Source organism: Pseudorca crassidens, chromosome 4 (genome assembly GCF_039906515.1).
Source record: "Pseudorca crassidens isolate mPseCra1 chromosome 4, mPseCra1.hap1, whole genome shotgun sequence".
Lineage (NCBI taxonomy): Eukaryota > Metazoa > Chordata > Mammalia > Artiodactyla > Delphinidae > Pseudorca > Pseudorca crassidens.
This window is the reverse complement of record NC_090299.1, coordinates 69,211,965-69,239,919: the sequence shown is the minus strand read 5'-3', so window position 1 is coordinate 69,239,919 and position 27,955 is coordinate 69,211,965. Positions and strand designations below refer to the sequence as shown.

The 27,955-nt window shown below is 38.1% G+C and overlaps 2 protein-coding genes across 7 annotated transcripts in view; one reads left to right on the top strand and one right to left on the bottom strand.

Moving 5' to 3' along the window:
• Positions 1–995: 995 nt before the first annotated feature.
• Positions 996–26,148, bottom strand: LOC137223007 (uncharacterized). Its single transcript, XM_067734625.1, has 3 exons — positions 26,095–26,148; positions 24,743–25,885; positions 996–1,213 (listed from the first exon to the last, which is right to left on the bottom strand). The coding sequence occupies exons 1-2, from the start codon at positions 26,146–26,148 to the stop codon at positions 24,926–24,928; spliced, it is 1,014 nt and encodes a 337-aa protein (XP_067590726.1). The 3' UTR covers positions 996–1,213; positions 24,743–24,925.
• GABRA2 (gamma-aminobutyric acid type A receptor subunit alpha2) overlaps positions 25,752–27,955 on the top strand; it is a 122,472-nt gene continuing 120,268 nt past the window's right edge. The window contains exons 1-2 of one of the 6 annotated variants that reach the window (XM_067735868.1): positions 25,752–26,102; positions 27,083–27,160. In XM_067735868.1, coding sequence (XP_067591969.1) covers positions 27,090–27,160 — 71 coding nt within the window. In that variant the 5' untranslated portion in view covers positions 25,752–26,102; positions 27,083–27,089. The remainder of the gene's footprint in view (positions 26,103–27,082; positions 27,161–27,955) is intronic. The other 5 variants (XM_067735865.1, XM_067735866.1, XM_067735867.1 and 2 more) reach the window with 5 other exon arrangements.

Here is a 27,955-nt window from a genome sequence, read left to right as displayed (position 1 = left end):
TGTTAGAGGTATAATATAAAACTTTAAATTCAAAGAAAATGCCACATCAGCCTCTCTATATCAAAATATTGGCAAGTAAATGCACATGTATTTTTTTAAGTTAAAATGTTTAAGAATTGTATGTATCTTTTTTATTAGATGCACTATAAAACTGACTTTTATATCTACTACTGATTTTCTTATTATAGTGGTGTTTCTGTGTATGTATATATTTGTGGTTTACAATAACTGATTATTTTTTATTTTAAAAGGGCAATGTTGCTGCAAAACAACCCAGGCAAAAATAGCTTATTATGATGAAAGAGTTAAAAAATCCGTTACCTGTATCTTTTCAAACCTTTCATCCTATTCTTGTCATTATATATTTTTTTAACTAAAGTTTTAAAATATGTATGGTACACTTTACAAATTTGGCTTTAACAGTATAAAATCAATAATATGTATGTTTCTTATTTTAATTTTGAAAAACATAATATAAATAATTTAATTTAAAGTGCTTATTTGGTAAACACAAAATGAAACCGCTAAGTTTAAAAAAAAAAAAAGAGAGAGAGGGAGAAAATCTACTCAGAAGAAGAGAGAAACAGCAGAAAGAACTACAAAGAAAAATAAATGGCCCCTGTTTCATTTTCAAATTCTCAAAATGAAACGTATTTGTGTCTAGTCATGTAGAGGAGGTTTTTTTTAATTTGAAAATCTGTTAGCGAACTTTTATGTGATTTAGTGAAAAGAGAGTAGTTCAGCTCTAAGCTGAGCTTGATCATGAGTCTCCTGTAAAATAGTTAGCATTTTTGAATATTTACTCTATAGGCACTATACTAATCCCATTTCATCCTCCTATCAATCCTTCCAGGTAGATATCCTGCACTGTCTCACTACATCTTTTCATGTCTCAATTTCTTCCTCTGTAAACTGGGAGTAAATTTATCTGTCTTCCCTAGAGTAGGTCAAATGAAATGAAAAATGAAAGAAAAAAAAGTTCTGGTTCTTTGCAAATGTCAGGTAGTGTTTATTGTTATTATCAGTTTTCAAAAAAAGTTGGAGAAGAGTTGTAGAAACACTGAGTAGAGGAGCTTGTCCTGGAGAAATGGAGTTGTGTTCAGCCTTCAGTCCTGGCCAGTGGCTCCAGTCTGTCCTGTCTTGTCATGGCCCATGCTACCAGCAAGGGTTCCATTGGGCTGAACAAGGTGACATGCATTTTTCTGCTGCTTATCTGTGGGTCAGAGAATTATCAGATTAACTTTCTTAACAACTTTCTTTTGTAAAAGGGAAGAGCTAGAGGTTGCATAAGTCCCAAATCAGATATTAACAGGGGCCAGTGACCAGCTGCCAGAAAGCATGGCTGTTTCTTCTCCCTCCTAAGTTCAGGAGAAATTCCTGATGAAAAGAAATGATAAAATGAACACTGCAGGGCTTCACTGGTGGCGCAGTGGTTGAGAGTCCGCCTGCCGATTCAGGGCACACGGGTTCGTGTCCCAGTCCGGGAGGATCCCACATGCCACGGAGCAGCTGGGCCCGTGAGCCATGGCCACTGAGCCTGCGCGTCCGGAGCCTGTGCTCCGCAGCGGGAGAGGCCACGGCAGTGAGAGGCCCGCGTGCCGCAAAAACAAAACAAAACAAAAAACACTTCAGAGAGTCATTTTACTGTTTATTAGGTAAAAGGTAGGTACACTATTTTGAAAATACATTTGAATACATGCCTGGTTTTATTAAAGTGTGGCCTCTGAGGAAATTCATATAACATTCCTGAAAACAAACATACAAAAACAAAACCTGGGTTTCTATAGAAAAAAAACTCCTGAGTGAGAGATAACAAAAATTTAGTGTCTTTTTCAATAATGTTGAATAAATTAGTTTTTTAAATTTGTCACTGAACTCAATAGTTCTTGATTTTATTGGCAGCAAAAAAACACCAGGGATTAGAAGTTAAAATGAATGGCCGGATAGAAGTGTCTTAGGGGTAATTAAAACTGACATTTTACTGAGCAGCACTGAAGATGGGGGACCCCAGGAGTGAGTTTTAGGGCAACCAGTGTGAGCAGCAATAGGATGTAAGTGTTTCCTGAGAAGAGACTTAAGACATTTGTCCAGAGCAGATCCTTCAAGAAACTCACTAATAAAGTAAATCTTCATAATTTTTTTTCAAACATAACATGCTAGCTTTGACTTGATATCTCAGCAAACAGAGGGGCTAGAAGAAGGTAGGAGAGAGATAAGAAATATATTAAATAAATCATTAAAAAAAAAAGAAAATGTTCAAATTCCCATCCTGGGTGCCTGATTTCACAATGTCAAAAGATGGTGTTTCTTCTAGTTTCCCACAGTGTCCTAAATGAGAAAGTTTTTCAAGATACCTAGCTGGAAAAAAAAAAATCAGAGCTTTTCAATCTAAAATTCAAGTCAAATCACAAGAGAAAATAAAAACAATATTTAGAGGTGAACTTTTATTATGTTCCTGGGTTTGTTACAACAGCTAATGTATGACTTAACTAATGTCAGTTAGTGAAAAATCCAAGTTTCAAATCCATGTCTTTTCATAACAAACTGTGTTCCTTTAAACGCTATGCTGCCTACCAACCAGATACTAACCTGGGTTGGCCAGGCAGTTATTGATGGAAGAGCTTCTTCTCTCTGAAGTCTTGAATTTAGTATCTTGTATTTGTGAAGCTGGTTTGATAACTCAACATGAGAATGGCAATTTTAATAATGATAGTAGTAATGTTATCATGCATTTTTAGCTCTATGTAGTTGATAGAGTATTTTCTTATATAGCTCATTTAATCCTCATAATAACCCAGCATGATATGTAAAAAATTGTCCTAACTCTTTGTTACAGGTGATGAAATGAAACTTAAATAAATATTTTTGTCAAAAATCCTATCAATCAGTGTAGAACTGATGAGGAGAATAAGGACTCCAGCAGGGAGGTCTTTAGGAGAAAAAAAGTTTTAAGGGGAGGGGAGATTACAGGAAAATGGTCAAAAGGTTCAAACTTCCAGTTATAAGGTAAATAAGTACTAGGGATGTAATGTACAACATGACAACTACAGTTAACACCACCGTATGATATTATAAGAAAGTTATTAAGAGAGTAGATACTAAGAGCTCTCATCACAAGGAGAAACTTGTTTCTCTTCTTTTTACTGTATCTATATGAGATGATGGATGTTTAATAAATTTATTATGGCAATCATTTCACAATACATGTAAATCAAACCATCATGCTGTCCACCTTAAACTTATACAGTGATGTGTGTTACTTCTCAGTAAAACTGGAAACACCTAAAAATTTTTTTAAAAAAGAAAAAAGAAGTAGGGGCTTCCCTGGTGGCGCAGTGGTTGAGAGTCCGCCTGCCGATGCAGGGGACACGGGTTTGTGCCCCCGTCCGGGAAGGTCCCACATGCCGTGGAGTGGCTGGGCCCGTGAGCCATGGCCGCTGAGCCTGCACGTCCGGAGCCTGTGCTCCGCAACGGGAGAGGCCACAACAGTGAGAAGCCCGCGTACCGCAAAAAAAAAAAAAAAAAAAAAGTAAAGAGAGAGATGACTTCAGTAGAATTTCTGACACCATGAGTGATTGAAAAAACATTTCAGGATATAGTCAAGAACATGTAAGATAATTAAAACTTTAGGGAAAAAGAAAATACTGTAAAAGAAATAAAATGGAATAAGAATTACTCTACTTGGCTCTCTAGGGCAAAATATTTACCGAGGCATAATCACATATGCAATATTTATTCATTCAACTAGAAATAGTGATAAAACTAAATAGGACCAAAAAAAAAAAAAAAAACCTAAATAGGACCAGTGAGATAGAAAGTTGGGTTGAGTTTTAAGAGACCTAAAATCGTCAGAGCAGGAACTCTGTAGATAATATTTGAAATCAAATAACCAGAAAATACGAATCTATGCATTTTACCTGTATATAGAGGAATATTATATATATATATATATAGAGAGAGAGAGAAATCAGTTAAAGGGTTAAACATTTTTGCCTTTGAGATGGAGCAACTTAGGGGTGAGAAGCAGAGTTTAAATTTTCAGTACAGATCTCTTTAATATTGGAGTTTTAAATATGTATATATTACTCTGGCTGGAAATACCATTTATTTTGAGTGACTTTAGAAAAAAATGAAAAATGCTGAAAACTGGTCAGAATGATATATATATAGAGAGAGATCTGGGGTCCACTCCTTATCCCCTGAGGGCTAGTTGTACAATTAGCTTAGCTTCCAAGTGGCTGGGAGGAAAGCCGAAGCACCTCTTACACAGAGATGTGGCTGTGTAGGGAATAGGCTGTAGAGAGGCCAGGATAGATGTAGAGAGAACACTTATCAGCAATTTTCATAGTCCGAGTAACAGAGTTTAGTTTGGACTAAACAGTAGAGCTAGTGAGCATGGGAAGAATTCTAGATATCTTCAGGGTAAGAATAGAAGTTTTGCAGATAGATGGGTAAAAGAGAGGAGGCATAAAGGACTCTGCAGTTTGGATCTGAACAATGTAAAGAATGAACTTGCCATTTATGAAGCTGGAGAGGACTATGTGAAGAACATATTTGGGGGATGAATACCAGGAGTTCAGTTTTGGATGCGATCAACTTTTCATGTAATGTAAAGACCTTACATTTAGGTCTTTAATGCCATGATCAACTAAATATCCAAACGGAAATGTTAAGTAACCACATAGATATATGAGTCTGGAATTCAGGAATTGTTCTAAGGTAGAGACATAGACTGGAGGTTCAGTGTATGTATAGATGGTATTTAAAGCCATGAATGGATGAGGTTACCTACAGAGTGAGCACAGAGAGCAAGGAAATACAATCTGAGGATGGAGTCTTGTCAACTCTGAAGTTTGAAGGTAGAGAAGATGAGAAGCATTCAGCAAAGGAGACAAAGAAGTGATGGCCAGAGAAGTAGGAGAATAAGTAGACAAAGTGGTGTCCAAGAGGTCAAGTAAAGGTAGTATTTCAAGGAGACGGTTGTGAGCCACTATTTCAAATGCTGTTGAGGAAGGAAGTGAATTCTGAGAAGTAAGTGATCCTTACAAATGGTGACCTGCAGGCCATTGGTGTCATTAACATGAGCTTTTCATAACTGGGGCCAAAATGAGTCCAAGAAAAAAAAACTGGAAGACAAATAGTGGAAAATTTGAATATAGAATTTTTCTGAGGAATATTGCTAAAAGAGAAGCAAATTCTTTAGGCAGTAGCTATAGGAGAATACAGGTTCAAGAGAAGGATTTTGGCTATTGTTTGTTTATTTTTAATGAAGTATATTATAGTATGTTTGTCTGCTAATGGGAATGAGCCTGTAGTCATGGAAAAATTCATGCTGTGAATCAAATTGGGAAAATGAGTGAAGTTGTGCTCTTGGGGAGACAGGATGGAACAGAGGCCAGTGTACAAGTAGAAGACATGAGTACACATAGCATTTTAGATTTGTTGGTGGGAGCATGTAAAATCTCCCTGTTATCTTTTTGCTTCTATTTTCCCTGAGAAGCAAAATAATCAGCAGAGAGAAAGGCAGGAAAGAGTTGTGGGTGTCTGAGGAGAGACAAGAAGGTATGAAATATGATTTCTTTTGCTGTGCAAAAGCTTTTAAGTTTAATTAGGTCCCATTTGTTTATTTTTGGTTTTATTTTCATTTCTCTAGGAGGTGGGTCAAAAAGATCTTGCTGTGATTTATGTCAAAGAGTGTTCTGCCTATGTTTTCTTCGAAGAGTTTTATAGTGTCCAGCCTTATATTTAGGTCTTTAATCCATTTTGAATTTATTTTTGTGTATGGTGTTAAGGAGTGTTCTAATTTCATTTCTTACATGTAGCTGTCCAGTTTTCCCAGCAACACTTATTGAAGTCTGTCTTTTCTCCATTGTGTATTCTTGCCCCCTTTGTCATAGATTAGGTGACCAGAGGTGCATGGGCTTATCTTTGGGCTTTCTATCCTGTTCCATTGAGCTATATTTCTGTTTTTGTGCCAGTACCATACTGTTTTGATTACTGTAGCATTGCAGTATAGTCTGAAGTCAGGGAGCCTGATTCTTCCAGCTTCATTTTTCTTTCTCAAGACTGTTTTGGCTATTTGGGGTCTTTTGTGTCTCCATACAAATTGTAAATTTTTTTGGTCTAGTTCTGTGAAAAATGCCATTTGTAATTTGATAGGGATTGCACTGAATCTGTAGATTGCTTTGGGTAGTATAGTCATTTTCACAATATTGATTCTTCCAATCCAAGAATATGGTATATCTCTCCATCTGTTTGTGTCGTCTTTGATTTCTTTCATCAATGTCTTATAGTTTTCTACATACAGGTCTTTTGCCTCCTTAGGTAGATTTATTCCTAGGTATTTTGTTCTTTTTGTTGCAATGGTGAATGGAATTGTTTCTTTAATTTCTTTTTCTGATCTTTCATTGTTAGTGTATAGGAATTCAAGAGATTTCTGTGTATTAATTTTGTATCCTGCAACTTTACTAAATTCATCGATTAGCTCTAGTAGTTTCCTGGCGGCATCTTTAGGACTTTCTATGTATAATATCATGTCATCTGCAAACAGTGACAGATTTACTTCTTTTCCAATTTGGATTCCTTTTAGGAAACCATAAACAAGATGAAAAGGTAGCCCTCAGAATAGGAGAAAATATTTGCAAATGAAGCAACTGATAAAGGATTAATCTCCAAAATATATAAACAGTTCATGCAGCTCAATATTAAAAAAACAAAGAACCCAATCCAAAAATGGGCAGAAGACCTAAATAGACATTTCTCCAAAGAAGACGTACATATGGCCAAGAGGCACATGAAAAGATGCTCAACATCACAAATTATTAGAGAAATGCAAATCAAAACTACCATGAGGTATCACCTCACACTGGTCAAAATGGCCATCATCAAAAAGTCTACAAACAATAAATGTTGGAGAGGGTGTTGAGAAAAGGGAACCCTTTTGCACTGTTCGTGAGAATGTAAATTGATACAACCACTATGGAGAACAGTATGGAGGTTCCTTAAAAAGCTAAAAATAGAAATACTGTATGACCACACAATCCCATTACTGGGCATGTACCCAGAGAAAACCATAATTCAAAAAGACACACACACCCCAATGTTCACTGCAGCACTATTTATGATAGCCAGGATATGGAAGCAACCTAAATGTCCATTGATAGATGAATGGATAAAGAAGATATCTTACAGATATGGGAACATATGTATATGTATAACTGATTCACTTTGTTATAAAGCAGAAGCTAACACACCATTGTAAAGCAATTATACTCCAATACAGATGTTAAAAAAATAATAAAAAAAATAAAAAAGAAAAAAAGAAGATATGGTACATAAATATAATGGAATATTACTCAGCAATAAAAAGGAGCAAAATTGGGTTATTTGTAGAGACATGGATGGACTTAGAGACTTTCATACACCGTGAAGTAAGTCACAAAGAGAAAAACAAATATTGTATATAAATGCATATATGTAGAATCTAAAAAAAAGGTATAGATGATCTTATTTGCAAAGCAGAAATAGAGACACAGACATAGAGAACAAATGTATGGATACCCAGGGGGAAGAGGGGGTGGGATGAATTGGGAGATGTGGATTGAGACATATACATTATTGATACTATATATAAAATAGGTAACAAATGAGAAACTACTGTATAGCACAGGGAACTCTACTCAGTGCTCTGTGGTGACCTAAATGGGAAGGAAATCCAAAAAAAGAGGGAATATATGTATACATATAGCTGATTAACTTTGCTGCACAGTAGAAGCTAACATAACATTGTAAAACAACTATACTCCAATAAAAATTTTGAAAAAAAGGTATGAAATAATCATGCAGCAGAGTGAGAGAAAGCTGTCTAAAGAAATACAATAGGATTACCCTGGTGCACTATGGGTCCACTTGAGGGTTTTGATCATGACATTTTGTGTTTCTCTATAGGCACATGCAGCTACTCAGTTGCCGGCACCAAGTAAGTCTGTCGAGAGTTGGATTCAAAGAGGATTGGGGTTTTCCCAAATTAGTTCAACAAAGTAAGAGAGGGGTAAGTGAAGGGGTCTAGGTAGGGCAATGAATAAGATGGTGCATCACGGAATCTGAGTCAGGTAAGAAAAGTCAAGAGTGTGTTCGGTGAAACGGTTCCAGTGTCAATAGGTCTTACCTACCTACAGAATGATGGGAATTGAGGTGATAATAAAAAGCGGTGAAAGGTAGAAAATATTAGCAGCAAAAGTGGATAAGAGGCTACATACTGAAGACAGTGGCTTCAAAGAAGCTGGGTTTTTTTGATAGTAGGGAAGAGAATGGTCTGGATGTTGCAATGAGTACCAAATAGGAGCCCTAGCCACCTCCAAGCTGAGTGGTACATGGGGTATAAGAGAAAACAATGCCCACAGTTTACAAGGGCTCTAGGCAATTTAGCCTTCTCTGTGGGTGGACAGATTTCAGACTGCCTGACAAGAGAAAGAATGACAATGTATCCTAGAATTTCTTCTAGAATTTTTAAAGAGTATGGCATAATAAACATAAACACATATATGTATGTATATATATATTTTTCTAGGAATAAAGATTTCCAATGTTTTTCTAAGTGTTTTCTGTAAAGTAGAAAAAGTGCAATTTACATAATATGTGTATTTTTATGTATGCATTTGTTCTCTTCTTATTTAACAAGAAAGTAATAAAAGGAAAACAGGTCCCAAGAAATATTAAGTACACCATTTCCTGATTGTGAAGCATACTTTTTCTCTGAATTTCCTTATTTAAATTAAATCTTAATATACATTAGCACAAGTTTAGCATATTCCTTTTGTCACTTGAATATTCACCCCTCAGCATTTTGCAAATGACTTCATAGTATTTTGTTAGCAATAACTTCCTTTGGATGGTTTGCCAAGTAGTTGATATCCAGATGCTCATAAGCACAATAATGTGTTGGCATAAACTAATTATCTGCCATGTGCAACTATTTATACATCCTCACTACATTAGTAAGATATGAAAGCGATTTACAATTCCCTTTAAATAGCCACATGCACCTGCAGGCAGTTTTGGTTCAATAACACAGAAATGAATGTTAAAGATAGGTTAAGCATCTTTGTTCTTTATGGCTTGAAGAGTTCATATGATTATGAACAAAACATTTCCTTTCACTTTGCAGCATTACAAATGTGGTGACAATTTTCTTTGTACATTCCCGAACTAATTCTGGAGTGTTCTATCTTGGAAGAAAAGAAACTGGAATTCTACAAACTCATAGAATTTAGCCTAAGCCTGTTACATTAATATACATTTTTTTTAAAGTTTGGGAGAAGTGGAAAAGTAGGTGACATTGGTGATTTAGGATGTAGTTTTTTTAACTTACTCCATAGATATGAGTTTGAATCCTCTGTCTGCAGGGCCAACTTACTTCTTAGGCACAGTAGGCATGGTGTCTATTTTAATTTTAAATTCTCTTAAAATCAGAAAGAAACAACTTAATGTAAGAATAATGAACATGTAACAGTGAATCCAGCCTGGGTAATAATCATCTTTATACTTATTCAATTAACAAAATATTCTTTTATTTTAATTTATTATTATTATTTGAATTTTTTTTTTTTTTTACAAAGGGGCCCACAAAGGAAAAAATGTCTAGTGCTTCTGAAGACCATGACACAGCTCTGAGTGGCCCTGTCACCTTGAATGAATAACTTAGCCAGGTTGAACCTGATTCTCCTAATCTTTGAAGCAGAGCTAATATCTGAAAGGGCTGTTATGATAGACTGGTGAGATGCTGTATCTGAAGTTCTCTGAGTAGTGTCATGCACAGTGTAGAGGTTTGATAAATGTGAGTTATTATTAAGTTTTACTAAAAATGGAGAACTTGCTTCCATTACTGCAGCCAAAATGAACTAAGGATCTCGCTCTCGCATTTTCTTTCACTTTCTTTTAACAATGCTCGCTACATGGCTACTGCATGAAGCTGATTGAGAGTTTGTCAAATGCAGTAAGAAAAGTTCTTTGTAAAGATAGTTGATAATGTAATAAATTAACTGCTTATTTTAATTATTTAGCCATTAAATGGAAATATCTTGGGCTATACAGCCAGGTTCCTTCGCTTATGCAGAGCCCATGTACTACAAGGACTAGGTGTCCATTTACATTTTTTTTTTAATTTGGATGATTTATAAATGAGTGAAAAATTACATTTTCCCCCAAATTCTTTAAATGTGACTATAGACTACTTATTTTAACTTGAAAAAAGACTGTTTATAAACTCTTTACTTCTACCATATTAAATGTGATAGAACTCTTATGAAAAGTAATTGACTAAAGAAAATAAAGTCTGTCATGGTAGCTCCCCTTCCCTGGCACCCAGTGGTTGCAGGCAGGGTTTCAGCCCAAAAGAAAGAAGTAGAAGCATTTCTTTTTTTAATCTGCTGCTTTTTAAGAAAGAGAAGATGGGGAATGAGGGGAGAGAGGGGACTGGACGTTAATTTTCTCCAAATAGGCTCTGATATAAGTGTCAATCTGTGAGTGGGGGCAGTATAGACCTTCCCAAGGCCAGATGGTGTAAGGCTGTGCTTGGTTTCCTGTTCTTGCAATGTTCTAGCCTTCCCAACCCTGGTTATTAACTCATTAATCATGCCCTCCCCCTAGTAGAGAATCTAATAGAATCTAATGACTTTTTTGGCTAGTTTTAGACGTGCTAAACTTTCATCTTTCTCTTGAGCTCTGATCCATGGCTATAAATCGGTAATCTTTCAATTCCAGTCGTACCCATGCTAGCATGGTGTGCTTTCTTTGGGGAAGGAAGCTAAGACCTAAAATATCTCTGGCTCTGATTTATATACCAACAACCATGTTCAAGAGTTGCTTTCCACTATCAGTAAGTGTTCTAGAAATAAGGCATTTTTTCTGCCCCAAGCTCTCCTACCTATACTATAAGTTTCTTTTCCCAGGGAGGCCTTGTCCAAGTTCAAGAGCCTAGGCTCAGATGTGAGTAAGCTTTCTGTACCCATTCCAGCCAAACTGTGTCACTATTGCTACCTTTAACCCTACGCCAAGTATAAAGCCCTGGCAACATTTTTTTTAATATCAGCTGCTCACTCCTTGTTTTCTCATCTTCAAACTCTACAGTTCCTGTGAACAGTTTCAAATCACCCAACTGTGCCAGAACCAGTTTGGTCCTTTAGTAAAGTCAGGTTCTTCCGGCAAACATCAGTAACCACCCCTGGTTAGAGGCAGCCCCTACCCTGCAACCTCTCTATCAGATGTTAAGTTACAATGAAAGTAATTCTTAAGCCAAAATCTGCCCCAAATAAAAGGTATTTATTAATAAGCAGGCACAGTCATAGAACTCCTTTTAGTTCAATTCAGAGAGGTTTATTCTTTTGCCCACAGGTTCACAGACCAGCATCATCCATGAAAAACACTTGCTCTGAAGGGGACACAGGAAGTTCTGATGGCAGGATCTGCAGTATTTGTAAGTGGATCCAGTGGCGAGGTGTCTCCAGGTCAAAGAATTTAGACATGGCCTGCTGCACCATGGACACTGGTTGCTGCTGAACTTCTTGCATCTTGTTCATGCAAGGACATTGGATCCTCTTAAACTCCTCTTAACTTTTCACATATCTCAAATCCCATTGCTATCATCAACAAACGTTATTTTTCCTAAGGCTTATGCAAATCAATAACCCAAAGGGGTTGCTTCATATTGAGACATTTCTTAGGGTAATTAACTTCTTCTAGAATGTTAGTTAAATTTAACTTGTCCATACACATATGTCATACCACTGATACCGAAACATTTAAAGTTAATTACAACCAGAAAATATAATGAACAAACCAGCTTCTGGGGTGGTGGTAATGAGAAGATTCTTCCCTGATTTCCTAGATGACTTAATAAATAAAATCAATAGGATCTTGAAGTTATTCAGCCTTATAGATCAGTCATGGTCCTAGGTAGAAGGGGATGGGAGGATAGGTTTAGAGGGCATTTAAGGTCCCTTGTGAACACTTGAGTCTATGATTCTCTAAAGTCCAAACACTTCTTTATCCATTAAACTTTGTCAGCCTTCTCCAGGATAGTGCTGTTTAAGGGGCCAGGTCCTTTTTCACTGTTAGATAAAACCCTAAGAAAATGTAAAGGAAGAGAATAAACAAGGAAATGAGAACAGAGCTAGAGGGACACAGAGTTCACAACTGTGATTGAGGTCCCAGGAAGACTAGGAGAAATGAAACAGTAACTGATTATTTAAAGAGAGGGGATATTAAAGGTGGAATCAGAGCAGGAGTCAGGTGTGGAAGAATTAAGTGCCATGCCACTTACCAAAACCAAGAATTGGTTGGAACTTAATCTCAACCAAAGGACTCTGTTACTACAACTACAAAGACAGACAGAATGGAACCCCAGCAAGACTGACTTGAGGTCTTGTAATTAAACTGGTTCCAGGAGACTCTACATTATTTTGTTCTAGTTATTTTCAGAGTTTAGGGTGGGATCCATCCTTGGGAGCAGCACTTATAACCGACGAAAAATATTACAGGAACAAAATGGCACCGTCTTGCTTTATTTTCCTCCAAAGTTTTGTTAATTCTTAACTAGTGTTAAGAATAGTTAAGTCATTGCACTGATATTTTCACGCAGTAAATCAATGTTCCTACTGTACATTTAAAGGAGATCTCTCTCTCTTCCAGAGCCACCTCCATGTTTTGTTCAGATACCCATAATTTCTACCAAGTAACAGTACAAAAGTCAATGCCCAAGAGTTCACAATCATCTGCAGAGAGACCAATACGTTAGAATTTGATTTCATAGACAATTAATTGCTTGATCATTGGTAGGCAATGATACCTGAATAAAGAATCCAATCTCTTCTTAATTAAATTCAATTTCATTTTCTCTCTGCTTTCAGGTACTTTGATAAAACGTCAATGGATGTAAGTTGTGGTTGTTATCTGTGGTTGTTTAGTTCAGTACATTTTGTGAGTTAAATAGTAGAAATGTTTAGGACAATCCTGAGACATAAACTGTGCTGATACACTGGGAAATTCCTCTGCTAAGTAACAAGAACAGGTAACATCAACATGCGTGTTCACAGAATCATCAGTAAGAAGGTGTTTATCTCCACAAAACACATTTTCATCTCTCCAGCTCAACCTGCTTCAGTATCTTATGACGAATCACTGGTATAATCATGCAGAATAACGATGTTTATTTGACCTAGCCATCTATCCATATTTCATTTTATCATTTCTTTCAACAAATTTTTATTGAGAACTCATTACTGTACTACCCAGAAGGGGGTACAGAAATACATCATTAGCTCCTATCCTCAAGGAGTTCACATTCCTCTTGTGGAGATAGGTGAACATATTTTTGTAGTATAGTGTGGGCAAGCAGAGGATGGTATGGGAGCACAGGGGAAGAACACTCACCAAAATGGAAGATGCACACAAGACCTCTTATTTTAGATTTTTGGTGCAGATCTCATGTTCTTTTATCAAACTGTTTCTTGAAGGTGTTCACATTGTTCTTTTCTGTTTTTTTTTTTAAGAATCTGTTTTTTTAATTAATTAATTTATTTTTGGCTGCATTGGGTCTTCGTTGCTGCACGTAGGCTTTCTCTAGTTGTGATGAGAGGGGGCTACTCTTCGTTGTGGTGCGCAGGCTTCTCATTGCGGTGGCTTCTCTTGTGGCAGAGCACAGGCTCTAGGCGTGCGGGCTTCAGGAGTTGTGGCACGCAGTCTCAGTAGTTGTGGCACATGGGCTTAGTTGCTCCACGGCACGTGGGATCTTCCCAGACCAGGGCTTGAACCCGTGTCCCCTGCATTGGCAGGCGGATTCTTAACCACTGCGCCACCAGGGAAGTCCCGCTTTTTTCTGGTTTTAATTTTAAATAGGACCAAGGGTAGTGCTTTACATTCTATAAATTGTATATTAAAATATCTTTCAATTCTTTCAGAAAAAAATATAACTATTTGATTCACCAAGGCATTTTTTGATACTAATTGAACATATTCCCATAGGAGCTAGAAAGGTGCCTCCCAAATAGAAATTGTTTAAGGAAGGGATGTAAGAACCATCCTGTTATATGGCCCAATTTTTCTAAATTGCTGCTCAGATCCTATGTGCAACTCTGACTTAATTCAGAGGTTGGAAAACTTTTTGTCTTAAAGGGTCAGATAGAAATGTTTTAAGTTTTGCAGACCACATAGACTCTGTTGAACTACTCCATCTGCCACTGAAGCACAAAAGCAGCTCTTAGACAATGCCTAAACAAATGGGCATGGCTATGACCCAGTAAACTTTTATATATGAAAACAGGTGGCAGGGCAGATTTGTGCAGCAGCTGATTAATTTACTGACCCCTGAGTCTTAATTGATTAGTTCAGATTGTGCTATAAATATATATATATATGTGCAAATATTAATTTCATTTTATATTTATAATATGTAAAATACATTTCTCTGAGCATACACTTGGATTTATAGGGATATGGGACAGATAAACAGTTCATTTGACTTAAGAGTTAGGAATAACTGATACAAAAAGAAAATTCCCATTTGTAATAAAATTCCTAGGGAAATTATTCTGTTAGTAGATAAGCAGAGTTTTCAAGATATAAGAATATATAAGAAATAAAAGGTATCTTTTATTCCATCCACTACAACTCCTATATGGCAAAAATCCTTTTAGAATACTTATAGATCCCACATCCAGATAGTTCATATGGGGCTGCTAATTAGTCCTGCATTCAAACTAAATAAGGATAAATCACCCCATTCCAGGCAGAATATACTAAGGCCAGATAAGCTGGGATGATGAATTCTTGAAGACTGGAACCTAGGTATTCCACATTCTTTGATGTCTTATTCTTTGACGTAAGGAATCCACTGGCTTCCACCATTATCAAATGCTACTGGATGAGGAGAAACAGCTTTCCTCATTGTGAACCAATACACCATTATCTTTCTTATCGTTTCCTCTTGCTGGCCTGCCTTGGTTGAATTAATTCTCCCAGCCACTCCGCTTCCCCTCTCAGTCCCAACACTGTGTCCCTTCTCATTTTTCATAAATGCAGAGAGGCTGTGACCTGAAGTTCAGCTATTAGTTCTCCATAGACTCTTTATGAATGTGGCAACAATCCAAGTTACTGAACTGCAGATTTATGTATAAGGATATGAGATGCTAGTTTTGAAAGCAACATTTATACATCTAAACCTGTGTTTGTTACACATCTGTTTATCCCTTTATTTGTTTCAACAACTATCTCTGTCAGGCAGTGTACTAATTGCAGGGGGTACAACGTTAAGTAAAAATAAGCATGGCTCCTGAGCTCATGGAATATACAGCATGATTGCTTAATAGATTTTAACCAAATAGTGACACACAATCATATATCAATAAAAAAACTGAGGCAAGTTCTCTAAGAGAAAGCACATATAACAAAGGAACCTAACAGAGACAAGTGGGGAGGCTATGTCAGAGAAGGCTTCTTGAGGAAAAGCTTCCTATTTTTTTTATATGAATATGAATTGGTGCAAATCAGGTGAATGGAAGGGGTAAGAACTTTCCAGCAGAGGAGATAGGTACTACAGTGACCTATGGCAGGAGGAGAAATAGCAGTAGGAAGCCTGGTACATTCCAAGAACTGAAGAAGGCTGTGGTTGATGAAGCAAAGGAAACAATGGTTCAAGGCCAGGCAGGCGTCAAGGCATCTGGGACTAACTTTGGCCATGATAAGGATTTTGGTCCTGACCTTATGAGAAATAGGAAATATGTGAAGGAATTTAAGTTAGGCAGTGACATGAACAGATCTGTATTTTGGACAGACAACTCAGACTACTGCATGCAGACCAGGCTAGTGAGGGTCAAAATGGATCAGGGGAGAACAGATGAGCTACAGTGAACAACATATATGAACTCCTTGACACAGCCTTACATTCTTCTATTAACACTTACAGAGCATCTACAATATGAGAACTACAGTGAGTGATAAGAAGAGAGATAAATCATAGTTTCTGGGTCTTTCAAGAGCTTATTCAAGGCAAGTATATTTTTCTTCTCATGTTACATTGTTGCAATGGTTTGTACTTGAATGAAGTTGATTGGCTAAAAGAAATTTGAATCTAGAAATGTTTGCTCCTGTGAATTGTATAATGACAACAATAGAATTAAAAATCGTGACTAACTTGCCTTTTCTACCTGGTTGGAAATCTCTGCAAATGGCTTTAAAATTTTCTCACTATATTTAGGTCAGAGTCAATTTCTTTTGTTGATTCCTTATGTAGTAGACACAGAGACATATTCCTAACATGAATTCCTCATCAGGACCAGTTTTCCTATCCACCTCTCATTCACTTTAACATCTAACAGTTGTTGTCCCAGTCATCCTCTTTTTCTTATCCCTTCTCTTTTTGTCATTTTTCCATCCCATTTCTGGAACCTGACAGATGTTTCGGTTATCAGAGCTCCTGCTGGCACTCATTGAATACCATGCTCTGTCCTCATCAGCACCACATCCAGTGTCTGTATGCACCACATCCAGTGTCTGTGCTGCTGTGGGGCAGGACGAAGCAGAGGTTCAGAGAAACTGTTTGTCAGGAACCACCTTAGACTTTGTCTCAACCCCTCTGAGTGTTTAGGTGGAGAAAGAAAGCGAAGAACCGTTAAGAGATGGAAATAAAGAACAAGTGTTACCCCAAATCAAAGAAATCCATTGGTTCAGACTTCGGTAAGCAACTATTTATATGCTGTGATTTCAGGATGTTTAAGAAAGTCTCCCTGCCAGAAAATATTTTGTATGCCACTCCATCATTCAATATTTCATATTAAAAAGAAAACACAACAAACCCTCACACTGTTGATAGGAATGTAAATCGGTACAGCCACTATGGAGAACAGTATGGAGGTTCCTTAAAAGCTACCATATGACCCAGCAATCCGACTCCTGGGCATATATCTGGAGGAAACCATGATTTGAAAAGATACATGCACCCCAATGTTCATTGCAGCACTATTTACAGTAGCCAGGACATGGAAGCAAACTAAATGTCCATAAACAGAGGAATGGATAAAGAAGATGTGGTACATATATACAATGGAATATTACTCAGCCATAACAAAGAACAAAATAATGCCATTTGCAGCAACATGGATGGACCTAGAGATTGTCATACTGAGTGAAGGAAGTCAGACACAGAAAGACAAATGTCACATGATATCGCTTATATGTGGAATTTAAAAAAAAAGGTACAAATGAACTTATTTACAAAATGGAAGTAGTCACAGATGTAAAAAACAAACTTATGGTTACCAGGGGATAAGGTGGGGGAGGGATAGATTGGGAGATTGGAATTGACATATACACACTACTGTATATAAAATAGATAACTAATAAGAACCTGCTGTATGGCACAAGGAACTCTACTCAATACTCTGTAACGGCCTATATGGGAAAAGGATCTAAAAAAAAGAGTGGATATATGTCTATGTACAACCGATTCACTTTGCTGTACACCTGAAACTAACACAACATTGTAAATCAACTATACTCCAATAAAAATTAAAAGAAAAAGAAAACACAACAAAACTTCCTTTTCTCTTCATCCTTCAGTGGTCAGGAGAGGCCAAGTTAAACACCATCCTAAATTTTAGAGGCTTAAAACAACAAATATTTATTTCTATTTCATTCTGTATGTCCATCGCAGGTCAGCTAGGAGCTCTGATCTTAGCTCAGAGGATGCCCTCCTCAAGGAACCACTAAGGTACCATTTGGAGCATCTCTGGCTACGACCAGATGATGGAGGAGACAGCAGGGTGAATGAACACAGGCTCACCCAGCCTCCATCTGGAAATGGCCTGTGTCCCTTCTGCTCAACTTTCATTGGTCAGAGAAAGTTCCATTGTCACCTCTAATTTCAAGGAAAGTAATGAAATTCTGTCTATTCATACATCTAGGCTGGAAACTGGCCCTATTTGCCAGACAGCATTAATGTCTGTCATAAGCCACTTTTACAATAGCTTCCCCCAAAAAATATTCTTTAAAGATAATTTGTTAACGCCTAACTCCTAACACAAAAATGTCTCTTACTTTTTTCTCTTCCAGCTGAGTAGCATGGGAATATTAGAGACCTGGAAGTCACAAAAAAGGAATAGCAACTTCTAATCATATTTTAATCTAGGGCATGGCTGGCAGAGTGGCTGAAAACTTCTACATTGATTAGTGTCTTTGGCTCTCTGGATGTTACAGATATGGGCCTCTTTTAAACAAATGATCCAACATGTGGCAATCTCTTTATTGCAGGAAAACCAGTAGCCAGTTCAAAAGAGAAAGTCACTTGACTTTTCTATTCAGTTCCTATAATGAATCACACAATGCACTTGAATAATTTAATAGCATGGTTTATAGAGAGACCGACAGACAGAAACACAGACAGGGTTGCCCGTACCTTTGTAGCAGAGACACTCACATTCCCACTGGACAAAATAGACACTTCCCTGCCTGTATGCACTCTTATAAACACACCTTCATCCATATGTTAGACAAGTGTGTGCACAAAAGCAGACTTATGCTATATATAAATATCAAGAAAGAGGGAGGAAAAGGGGACATTAGGGAACTAACAAAAGATGGAAATGCAGGCCGAGCTGGAATAAAAAGGAGGGCATGGTGTACTAAAAGGAGGACAGGGAAAAAAGAGCAGAAAAAAAAGAAAGAGAATGAGGGAAACCATGTATTCATAAGAACAAAAATAAGGCAACATAAGAGAATGTAGGTATATGAGGAGGGCTCTGCCTGATTATTCTGTGAAGGTGGGAACCTGAATGTTAGTGAGAAAAAGTGGATGGGAACATACAGTGGAAAGATAAGACTAAAAAATGCAATAAATTCAAGGGTGAGGAGTGTAACTTCATCTCACCTACTAAATGCCGAGGCAGTGAACTAAGGGCTTTCAAACATGTCAGTGATACCAGCAAACACTGCAGTGTTGTCTGTGATCCAGTTGCTATTCTGTGCACGTGTGTCAACTCAGAGCACTCACACAAGACCTGTGAAGTTGGTTTTACAATTCTCCTTATTCTATAGGTAAGAAAACTAAAGCACAGTGAGGCTAAGGGATTTGTTCATGGTTGCATAGTGATTACGCCGTAGAACTAGGATTTGAACCAAAAGGCTTAGCACCAGAGTCTGAGCGCTTAACCACTACTCTCTTGCATCTCATTTCCTCTGAAGAAATATTGTCTCTCATATACATATGAAGGCACAGACGCTCATGTGTTCTTTTATTTATTCACCAGGTTGTTCATTCATTCACTGATTCATTCTTTCATAAATTCCTCAAGAATTTCCTGAAAGATTAGATATGCCTGGTTTTATGCTAGGCACCAGGAAGGTAAAGATGATTACGATGAGGCTCACAGGTGTGAGATAGAAAAGTTAATAAATAAGTTAAATGGGATATTCCAGGTTTCATGTTAAATGCCTGTGCTAAGTTCAGCAGGCACACAAAAGGACAATATGAACAATTGTATCTAGACGGGTAAGAAATAGTTTATAGGGCTGAGGCGTGACGTGCTCACCAGGGAGATGATGTGAAGATGGCATTCCAGTCGAAGGGGCAATGATAACCAAAAGCATAGCGACATGAAACTACTGGCTGTTGAGAGAAACAGAAATGTAAACACTTTCCTTTGTAGGGAGTGTAGAGAACGGGATGATGTTGAGAAATGAATGCTAATTATGGATATGTGTGTGTGTGTGTGCGCGTGCCGGCATGTGCATGTGTGTGACAAGGTGTCTGTGGAAAGATCACAGTTGAGGCTGGAGATATAAACAGGGATCATACGTGATGTGTAAAAGTTTGCACCTTATACTTTTATCAACAAAAGATTTTAAATGATTGACAGACACTATCGAATTGGTTTTGGAAGACTCTTTTCTTGGTCCTGTAGAAAACAAACTGAAAAAAACTGAGATTGGAGGTAAAGAAACCAGTTGGCTACTATGTATTGGCATTGCAGTAGTCCAAATGAGGACAGAGCTCAGGAGATGGGACTGGTAATGGGTAGAATGGGTCAGATGATGGGGATAGATAAGAGGTATGTTCTCAGCAACAGTAAATGTGTGTGTGTTCGGGGAATCCATTTTTCAGAATTTTGGTGGGAGGATGGTGGTAAGATAGAGGACACCAGAGAAGAGACCTTTTGAGGAAAGAAGGTGACTTCCAGTGATGTATAGGGAGCGGTGAGAGATGGTGAGAGCTTCAAGATTTACCATATATCACAGCTGTGACTGCCAAAGGTCATGACATTTTAAACTCTGGAACCAAGGCTCCCACTTTGTGTTCCAAAGTGCTTAACTCTACAAAGAAATCAGCAGTTATTTACTGGGCATCTATGAGCAGGTCACTCTGGCAAATAAAAGAGGTCTCTAGAAAGTAGAAATGGTCTACATATTATTATTTAAAATTATTTGGTATCCATATTTAATTTGCCATGGTATTATTCATATTTTTCTTTGAAATAATTGGTTTCTATTTTCTCTTTCATGTCTCTCTGACTGACCATGAAATAATCATAGCCTGATTGTATTTCACTTATTTCTTCACAATATGTATATTCTCTCTTCCTCTCACGATGGAAGAGCTTTGATGCTAAAAATAATGATATTGGAATAATCCTTCGTTGAGACCAATATTATCCTACCTGAGATGTATGTACATAGGCTCAAATTAGGTCCTGGACTTCCTCTGTCCTCTGATTTTGTTGTTGTTATTGTTAGTGGTTTCTTCTGCATGATTTTTCCTGATGAGGTGCTATTATTCAGAAAATATCCCCATAAAATAGATTATTTTTTATTCTGGATATAAAATTTTCCTGGGCCTAGGGGCTTTTTTTTTTGTTTCATAGAAGGTACTTAATCATGTTCTTAATAATAAGAATCCATTTATTAATTGTTACATGGTAACATCTAGATTTGTAAATTATTAAAGGAAACACTCCCTATGTCGCATTCTTTTTCTTATGCTGTATGTTACCCTTAGTAAAAGTAGTATTGTTTTACAAACAAAGTTTTTAGAGTACATGTATAGGCTTCAGTCGTTAATTTGTTTATAATTAACAGCATACATTATTTTATGCCTTTTCAATTTGATATAAGCTCCCATGAGGGTAGGGACCATGCCTTAGTCATAATTATATCCTGAGTAGTGGTATCTAATGGGGTCTTGTACATACACAGCAGACACTAAATAAGACTTGTTAAATGAATATACGGCTGTTATTAACAGACTTACACTACTCAGACGACACCAAGACTTCAACAGTTAAATGTTTTGTCCAAAGTTTCAATGGCGAGACTACACATGAGAAGCTAAAATTTTGGCTGTCAAGGAATAATGTAGAGGTAATACAGAATAATAATTAAACGTGGAGACTGTGGAACCATATCGCTTGGGCTCTACTCCTGGCTTCCCAACTGGAATACCTGAGCTAGCTTAACCTTTCTGTGCCTCAAGTTTTGCATCAGCGAAATAGGAATAATAATAACCTCTTGCTTGTGAAGATTAATTAAATAAATTTGTGCAAAGTATTTAGAATGGGGTCTAAGCTTTTATACTAATGAAGACATTATAGGTTTACAGTTATTATTTTCATTACAATGATTATTATTTAGGGAACGTGCCTCACAGGCAAAAGCTGCCAATCATGTAGCAGCTTATCCTTCAATGAAATGCACAGTGTATTTTGCAATGAGGGAGTTTTTGGTTTGCATTACTGAAATGTTCTCTTTGTTTTAGGAAGCAACTGAATAACGTGAAAATATTCTGCCTATAATTTCACGAAGTAGGATAGCAAAAGGATTTCCTTTCAAATTACTTTGTATCTGTGTTTGATGTAAGTAGTTTTTAAAATCTTAGAAATCACTAGGATTTTAGTTTTTAAGCTTTTAATATCTTAGAAATGCACTAGAATGCATGATATATTTGATTTGCAAGTTGGATAAGGGTTTGTAAAATTATTTTATAAACAGAGAGTTATTCTGTTTGAAGAAGGTAATGTGCATTAGTGTATCCAAGTTAGTGTATGTGATATATTTAGCTGTAATGAAATGTGACCTAGATACATTAATGTAACAGAGTAGTTTTGGAATTATTTGTTTATAAGGCTAGTTACTCCCACTTTCCAGCTGTCTCTTCTTGCAAAATCTTGGAGTCTAGTGGACATATTAGAACTATCTATCTAAATTCAACTTACAGGGAAAAATGGAGCTTCACCAAGCCATGGTTTCCACTTGAGAATTAACAAATGGGTATTTGCTCCAGTTTTTTTCTTTTTTTGAATGATAATGTGGTGAATATGTGAGAACAGACTTGCACTCCAAGCATACTTTGAAATTAGTAAAGTATTCTGGGGAAAAGTACAGAATAATATTTAATTCTGTGAAAACAGGATAATCTATGCTTTAGTTTCTATTTTTTCACAAATATATATTCTCATTTGAATGAATGACTCATAAGAATGTAAAGTGTATATAAATTTATTATATGAAATATATGCCGATATTTAAAAATTTGTAAATATGGTGAGATGCTATTCTTGTTGAAGTAATTCTGGTACTTCTCTTCAAGGTATATAAACATCACTAAGACCAGTGATGACTGGACTCACTAAGACAGTGAGACTGAAAGCATTTTGTAGAAATGTATTATATAAATGCTATTCTCATTAAAATCCTTATGCCTATTTTATTAGTTCAGGTATCTGTCTTTCTACAGATAAATATCTGTATATCTGTATGCATGTATGTATGTATATAATATATATGTACATATATTATATATATCTATATACACATCTTATAGAACCTAAAGATTCATTAGGTCCCCTATATATAGATTATGGAGTAGTAGTTCCCTGGAGCAGTAGTGCCAAGTCTCAATAGAACTGAGCCCTAAAAAAGGAAGCTCTACAAAATATCTGCTAAAAAACACGAACAGTTTTGTGAATTTTAAATTTTAAATGAATTTTAAAACTATACAATATTGTGAGATATCAGGAGACAAAATCATGATCTCCCAATTCTTCATTTTCTTTTTTTCTTCGTCCTCATGTGGAAATCTCCTTAGGGACTTGGTTGTTAGGGATGGGAACTATATAAGAAGTGACGCCCCCCTAAATCCAATTTGTGGGAGAGTAATTCAAACATGTTCAAACAGAAGGTTTTGCACTGCTTTAGCCTGGGCGGGATTGGATTTACTGGTAACCGACTAGTTGTCACTTCTTCTACAGGATTGGTTGCCTTAGGACCTGCTCCACAAGGAGTGGGTAGGAAGAGCTTAGTCATGACCTACGCAGGCTGGCTCTCAAATCACAGGCAGTTCGCTGCACTCCATCACAGAGAGGAAAGAAGGATATCAGGCTGGATTTTTCAGATATTTGTGGAAGCTGGACAATCCTAGAAGAAATTTGACTGGACTAGTAACACAGTGAAATATCAGTGAAGATATAGCAATAAAAGTAGAGGTCCGGTGCTTGCAATCGGCTTTTCTGATTTCCATTTCCTTTAATGTACTTTGAAGTTTAAATCACAGCTATCCGGCTTCAATAAAATTGCAAAGCATTTTGTGGGGAAGAACTAAAAATCATGGTTTTATAATGAATTTTTTGAATCTAGCTTTTACTGAGTCTCTCTCAAGTAAGTGTATATCCAAATCTGTAGATTGTTCTAACATAGTTTTTTAAAAAGCAAACGGTGAAAATCATCCAAAACAGCTTGAACTTTGTGAACTTCCACATAAACGGGTCATATGGCAGTGAGATTACAAATGTATTAAGGGTGCTAATGGTAGAGGTTTTTTTTTTGAGAACAAATTCCAATAAATACAAATTTTGAGATAAAACAATTAAAGCTACAATCCATAATTCGTCATTAGCACCCAAGGAAAAGACTATAGTGGTAAGAAAATAATCTATGAAGATATTTACAAAAATTGTACATCCATGAAGGAGAAATTTTGTAGCATAGCAATTAAGGTTGGGAAGAAACCATGGGCTGTTCAACTTTCATTATCAAAATATAAACAACTTAGTAGTAATATAAATGGTGAAGTGATAGAGATCTTAATAAAGATTGACTCATCGAAATGGAAAATAGGAAAATACAGTAGGAAGTGAAGTGTTCACACTAAGTAGAAGATGGTTAGATTCCCTAGTTGCAAGGTTTTAAATGGCATGCCTTTATCTTTGTGAATTTCAATTAGACTCTGCAGTGGGCAAGTCAGGAAGGGAATATTAATGATGGAGGAGAAAGCTGGGTGGTGTTCCATTCTTCACAGAGGCAGCTAAGTAGAGCAAATGTTTGTTTAGGTTGTAGCTTATTAAATGCTCATTTAGAAAGTGGTGATTAATAGGTTAAAAAGAACAGCTTGAAAAATTTGCAATGTAAAGGTTTTACTGTCCTCACATAATCTTCAAAGCAATGCTAAAATTTACCGGCGATTAGAAGTGCCTGTTGTTATGAAAACTGTACCATCTAGGAAAAATATCTGAATTTTGGGTTCATATCTAACAAAATTGAAGTGTTTGGCATATATTGACATATACCTGAAGGCAAAGGGACAGAAACATATCAGCATACTTTTTGTATTTTCGTTTAAAATGTCTACCATTTATTACAACTTCTTGAAGAGACAAACACCCGTTCTGCTTTGCTTTAGAAGGATGTGCATAACGTTCTGTCTTACCTGCAGTACAAAGAGGAAAATGTCTCTCTTTTTGTTGTTGTTCAAGTTGCACGTTTGGATTTTATCGCCTCAGATAAAGTAGAAGAGAAATGAGACAAATTAAGCACAAGGCTGAAAGTGTACGATGGGACTGAAATTACAACAGGTCTCTACACCAGCAAAAACCCCTAAAGGGGGAAAACCTCAAAACATGTTACATACCCCGCCCCGCTGCGGAAAGAATTTGCAGAGGTAGTAGAAGCACAGCAGGTTCCTTTCTGCTGGGGGTGGAGGTGGGTAGGGTGGGGAGTACGTAAACTTTTTTGGAGCGGTTGATTGAGTTTGTCCTCCACGTAGGGAGGACGTTTGTGAAAAGATATTGGGGAAAAGAATTGCTGAGAGTGAGCGGGTTTCCCAATAATTTGCAGATGACTTGACTGACCAGCTCCAGGGAAGTCTCCAGCCCTCAGAGCTTTGAAGAGAAATTGGTCCTGATTGCAGGAGTGTGAAGGAATGAGTGGTACAGCAGAAGGGCTCAGGAAATCTGAGAAACTTCCTGCTGTCTGATTCCACGCAACATGCCTCGAACTTGGTCCTGCGTGGATGCGCTGATGACCAAGTACAGGCGTGATGAGTCCCCTCGCCTTCCAGCGGGAGCTGTACCTCTCCTCGGCAGCCACGTCGCTCCGGAGCCAGGGCACGCTGGGGGGCGGGCGGCAGGGCGAGGTCCCGGGGATCTAGGGCCGCACAAACACACCGCGTCCCCGAAGCCGCACCAGCACCCACCAGCAGCCCCCTGGAACCTCGGGGCCTCCAGGGAGTCCCTGAGGGCGGCCGCGGGGCGCAGTCCCGGGCGGCGAGTGGGCTCCGCTCCTCCGGCGCGGCGTGGGCGCCGGGAGAGGCGCTCGCCGCCGCTTGGGGATGTGCCCTGGCAGGTGCCCGGCGGGCGGCGGGCGGTGGGCGGTTACCCGGTATCTGGGCGGGGGTAGGGGGGCGTCCCTGCGTTGCCGAGAACCTCGTTAGCCCTCCTTTCGGGCCTGGCTCCTCCTCCTCCAGGCGTGGGGCTCGTGCCCGCCGCTGCCTGCGCGCACCGCGCCTCTGCTCGCGTCCCCCCCGCACCCAGCCAGCTCCTGCCAACGCTTCCCCCTCCTCCTCTTCCTCCTCCTCCGCCCATCACCGCCACTACGGACGCCTTCGCCTCCTTCTACTCCTCGCGCCGCCGCCACTCCTCGCGCTCTCCTTCGGCTGCTACCAGCCCATCGCTCCCCGCTCGCCGGGCTGCTGCAGTCTGTCTGTCTGTCTGTCTCTCTCTCTCAAGTTTCCTATCTCCTCTAGATCAGGGCAAAGGGAGGAAAACACCCAATTCTGCTTGCCGTTTCAGGTAAGGTCGCACACGTTGGTCCCAACAGGGACCCTTGCTTTCCCATTTACCTTTGCCTCCCGTGCATGGCTCATCTCCCCCCATTCACTCTCCGATGGTCCCTGGAAACCGAAGCGGCTCAGGTCGCCCCCTCCTCCCCAGCATGTTTAAAAAATAATTTCGATACTCCTCACCAGAAGCATATTTGCAACTACAATTAGATCCGAGACGCCCGCCCGGCAGCACGTTAGCCTGGCTCTTTTATAGTCTTTTAACTTTGCACGCTGTGATCGCCGCTGCCTGCCTGCCTCCGCTGGATCCCGGAGCCTTACGCTCCGGCTCGGATTGCGGTCCTCGGCTCCGGAACAGCTGTCAAACGCGTTGTTTCGCAGCAGTTAATCCGAACCCGGCTGCCTCCAAGACGTGGTCTTGGGCAACTGTGGTTGGGCAGGGAGGGACGTGATTTTATTTTATTTTAAAAGGACTGAAGTAGTGAAGACGTGAGGACTGCAGTTCATTGTAATGAAAGAAGAATAATCGAAAAAAGTGGGCTGGCTGCCCCTTGCTTTTCCCGCTGTGGTCGCGGAGGCGGTCTTGGTTGAGGGGATGTGGCACGAAATACCCGTTTCTCCTCCCCTTTTTCACTCTCCCCTCCAACCCATTCTTTTCTCTAGCTCAAATGTCAGTGCAGGGTCCCGTGTGTTCTTAATACGTGTGTGTGTCCACAAAACAGTGTTTGCTGACGATGTGGCTGAGGGAAGTTCCTGGCAGAGCAAAGTCTGATTATTTGGTCATCATTCTGTTAAGAGAAAAAAAAAAAAGAAGAAAAGAAAAGAAAAGACCCTCCTCCAGTCATCACACCCTACACACACTCCACTGGAATAATCTCTATATCTTTAACTCCAATTCCCAGTTGAAATCACATTCTTTTGGGCTATTTGGATGGTGGGACTGAATGTAATTTTAAGTGTATTTTGTTTTTCTTCCATGACTTTACAAAGAGTGGTGATGAAGATGAAACTGCACATCTGCAACATGCAGTTGCTGCTGCTTGTTTTCTTGGTGTGGGACCCAGCCAGGTGAGACAATTATTTACTGTATTTGCCATTTTAAATTCAGGGTGAAGGTGTGTTTCTTGAATGTTATCAATGCAGAGGTGGCTTTTCAGAAGCTGAAGTATTTTGAAGGATCATTTCTAATGAAAACATATTGTACCAAGAAACAGAACTATTAAATGACAGAGACTATTAAAAGTTCGCTGCTTCTTGTTTTTAGCGATAAAATATAAAAGTGAATACAAACATTTTCTAAAAAAATAAATCACAGAAGAAAAGAGTGCCCTTTAGATGGCATATTTTTGCAAAGAATTGAAGTGGTTGTTATATGCGATTATAATAACACCAAAGTTCAGTAAAGAAACCATCAGTTTTCCTTTAAGCCCAACAGAAAAGCATAAGCTAAAATGATTTGAGTGTTAATTTTTTTCTTTTCTTTTTCTTTCTGTCTTTCTTTCCTTTTGGTCTTGGCTCTTTCAGTCAACATAGAAAACCTAAATGATGTGTGGATCTGAAACCTCTAGGTGGAGGTACTATACAACTTCACAATCACAAACAAATAAAACAAAAGCTTGATTTATTAATCAACTTTTCATATTATTGATTTAGAAATTTTTACTTCTAAAATGGTACTGTCATAAAAAGTACTTACTTTGAAAATGTAACAAATTCTGTTTTGCCTGTATTCTACAAATATCAAATTTAATTTCTGTTGTTTTCAATAGCATCATCTTAATTGTAGTCTTTTCTGATTTTTTTTATCATCAATGGGCAGCTTTTATTAATTGCCTAAATTTAGGATATGGTTTTCAAAATGCC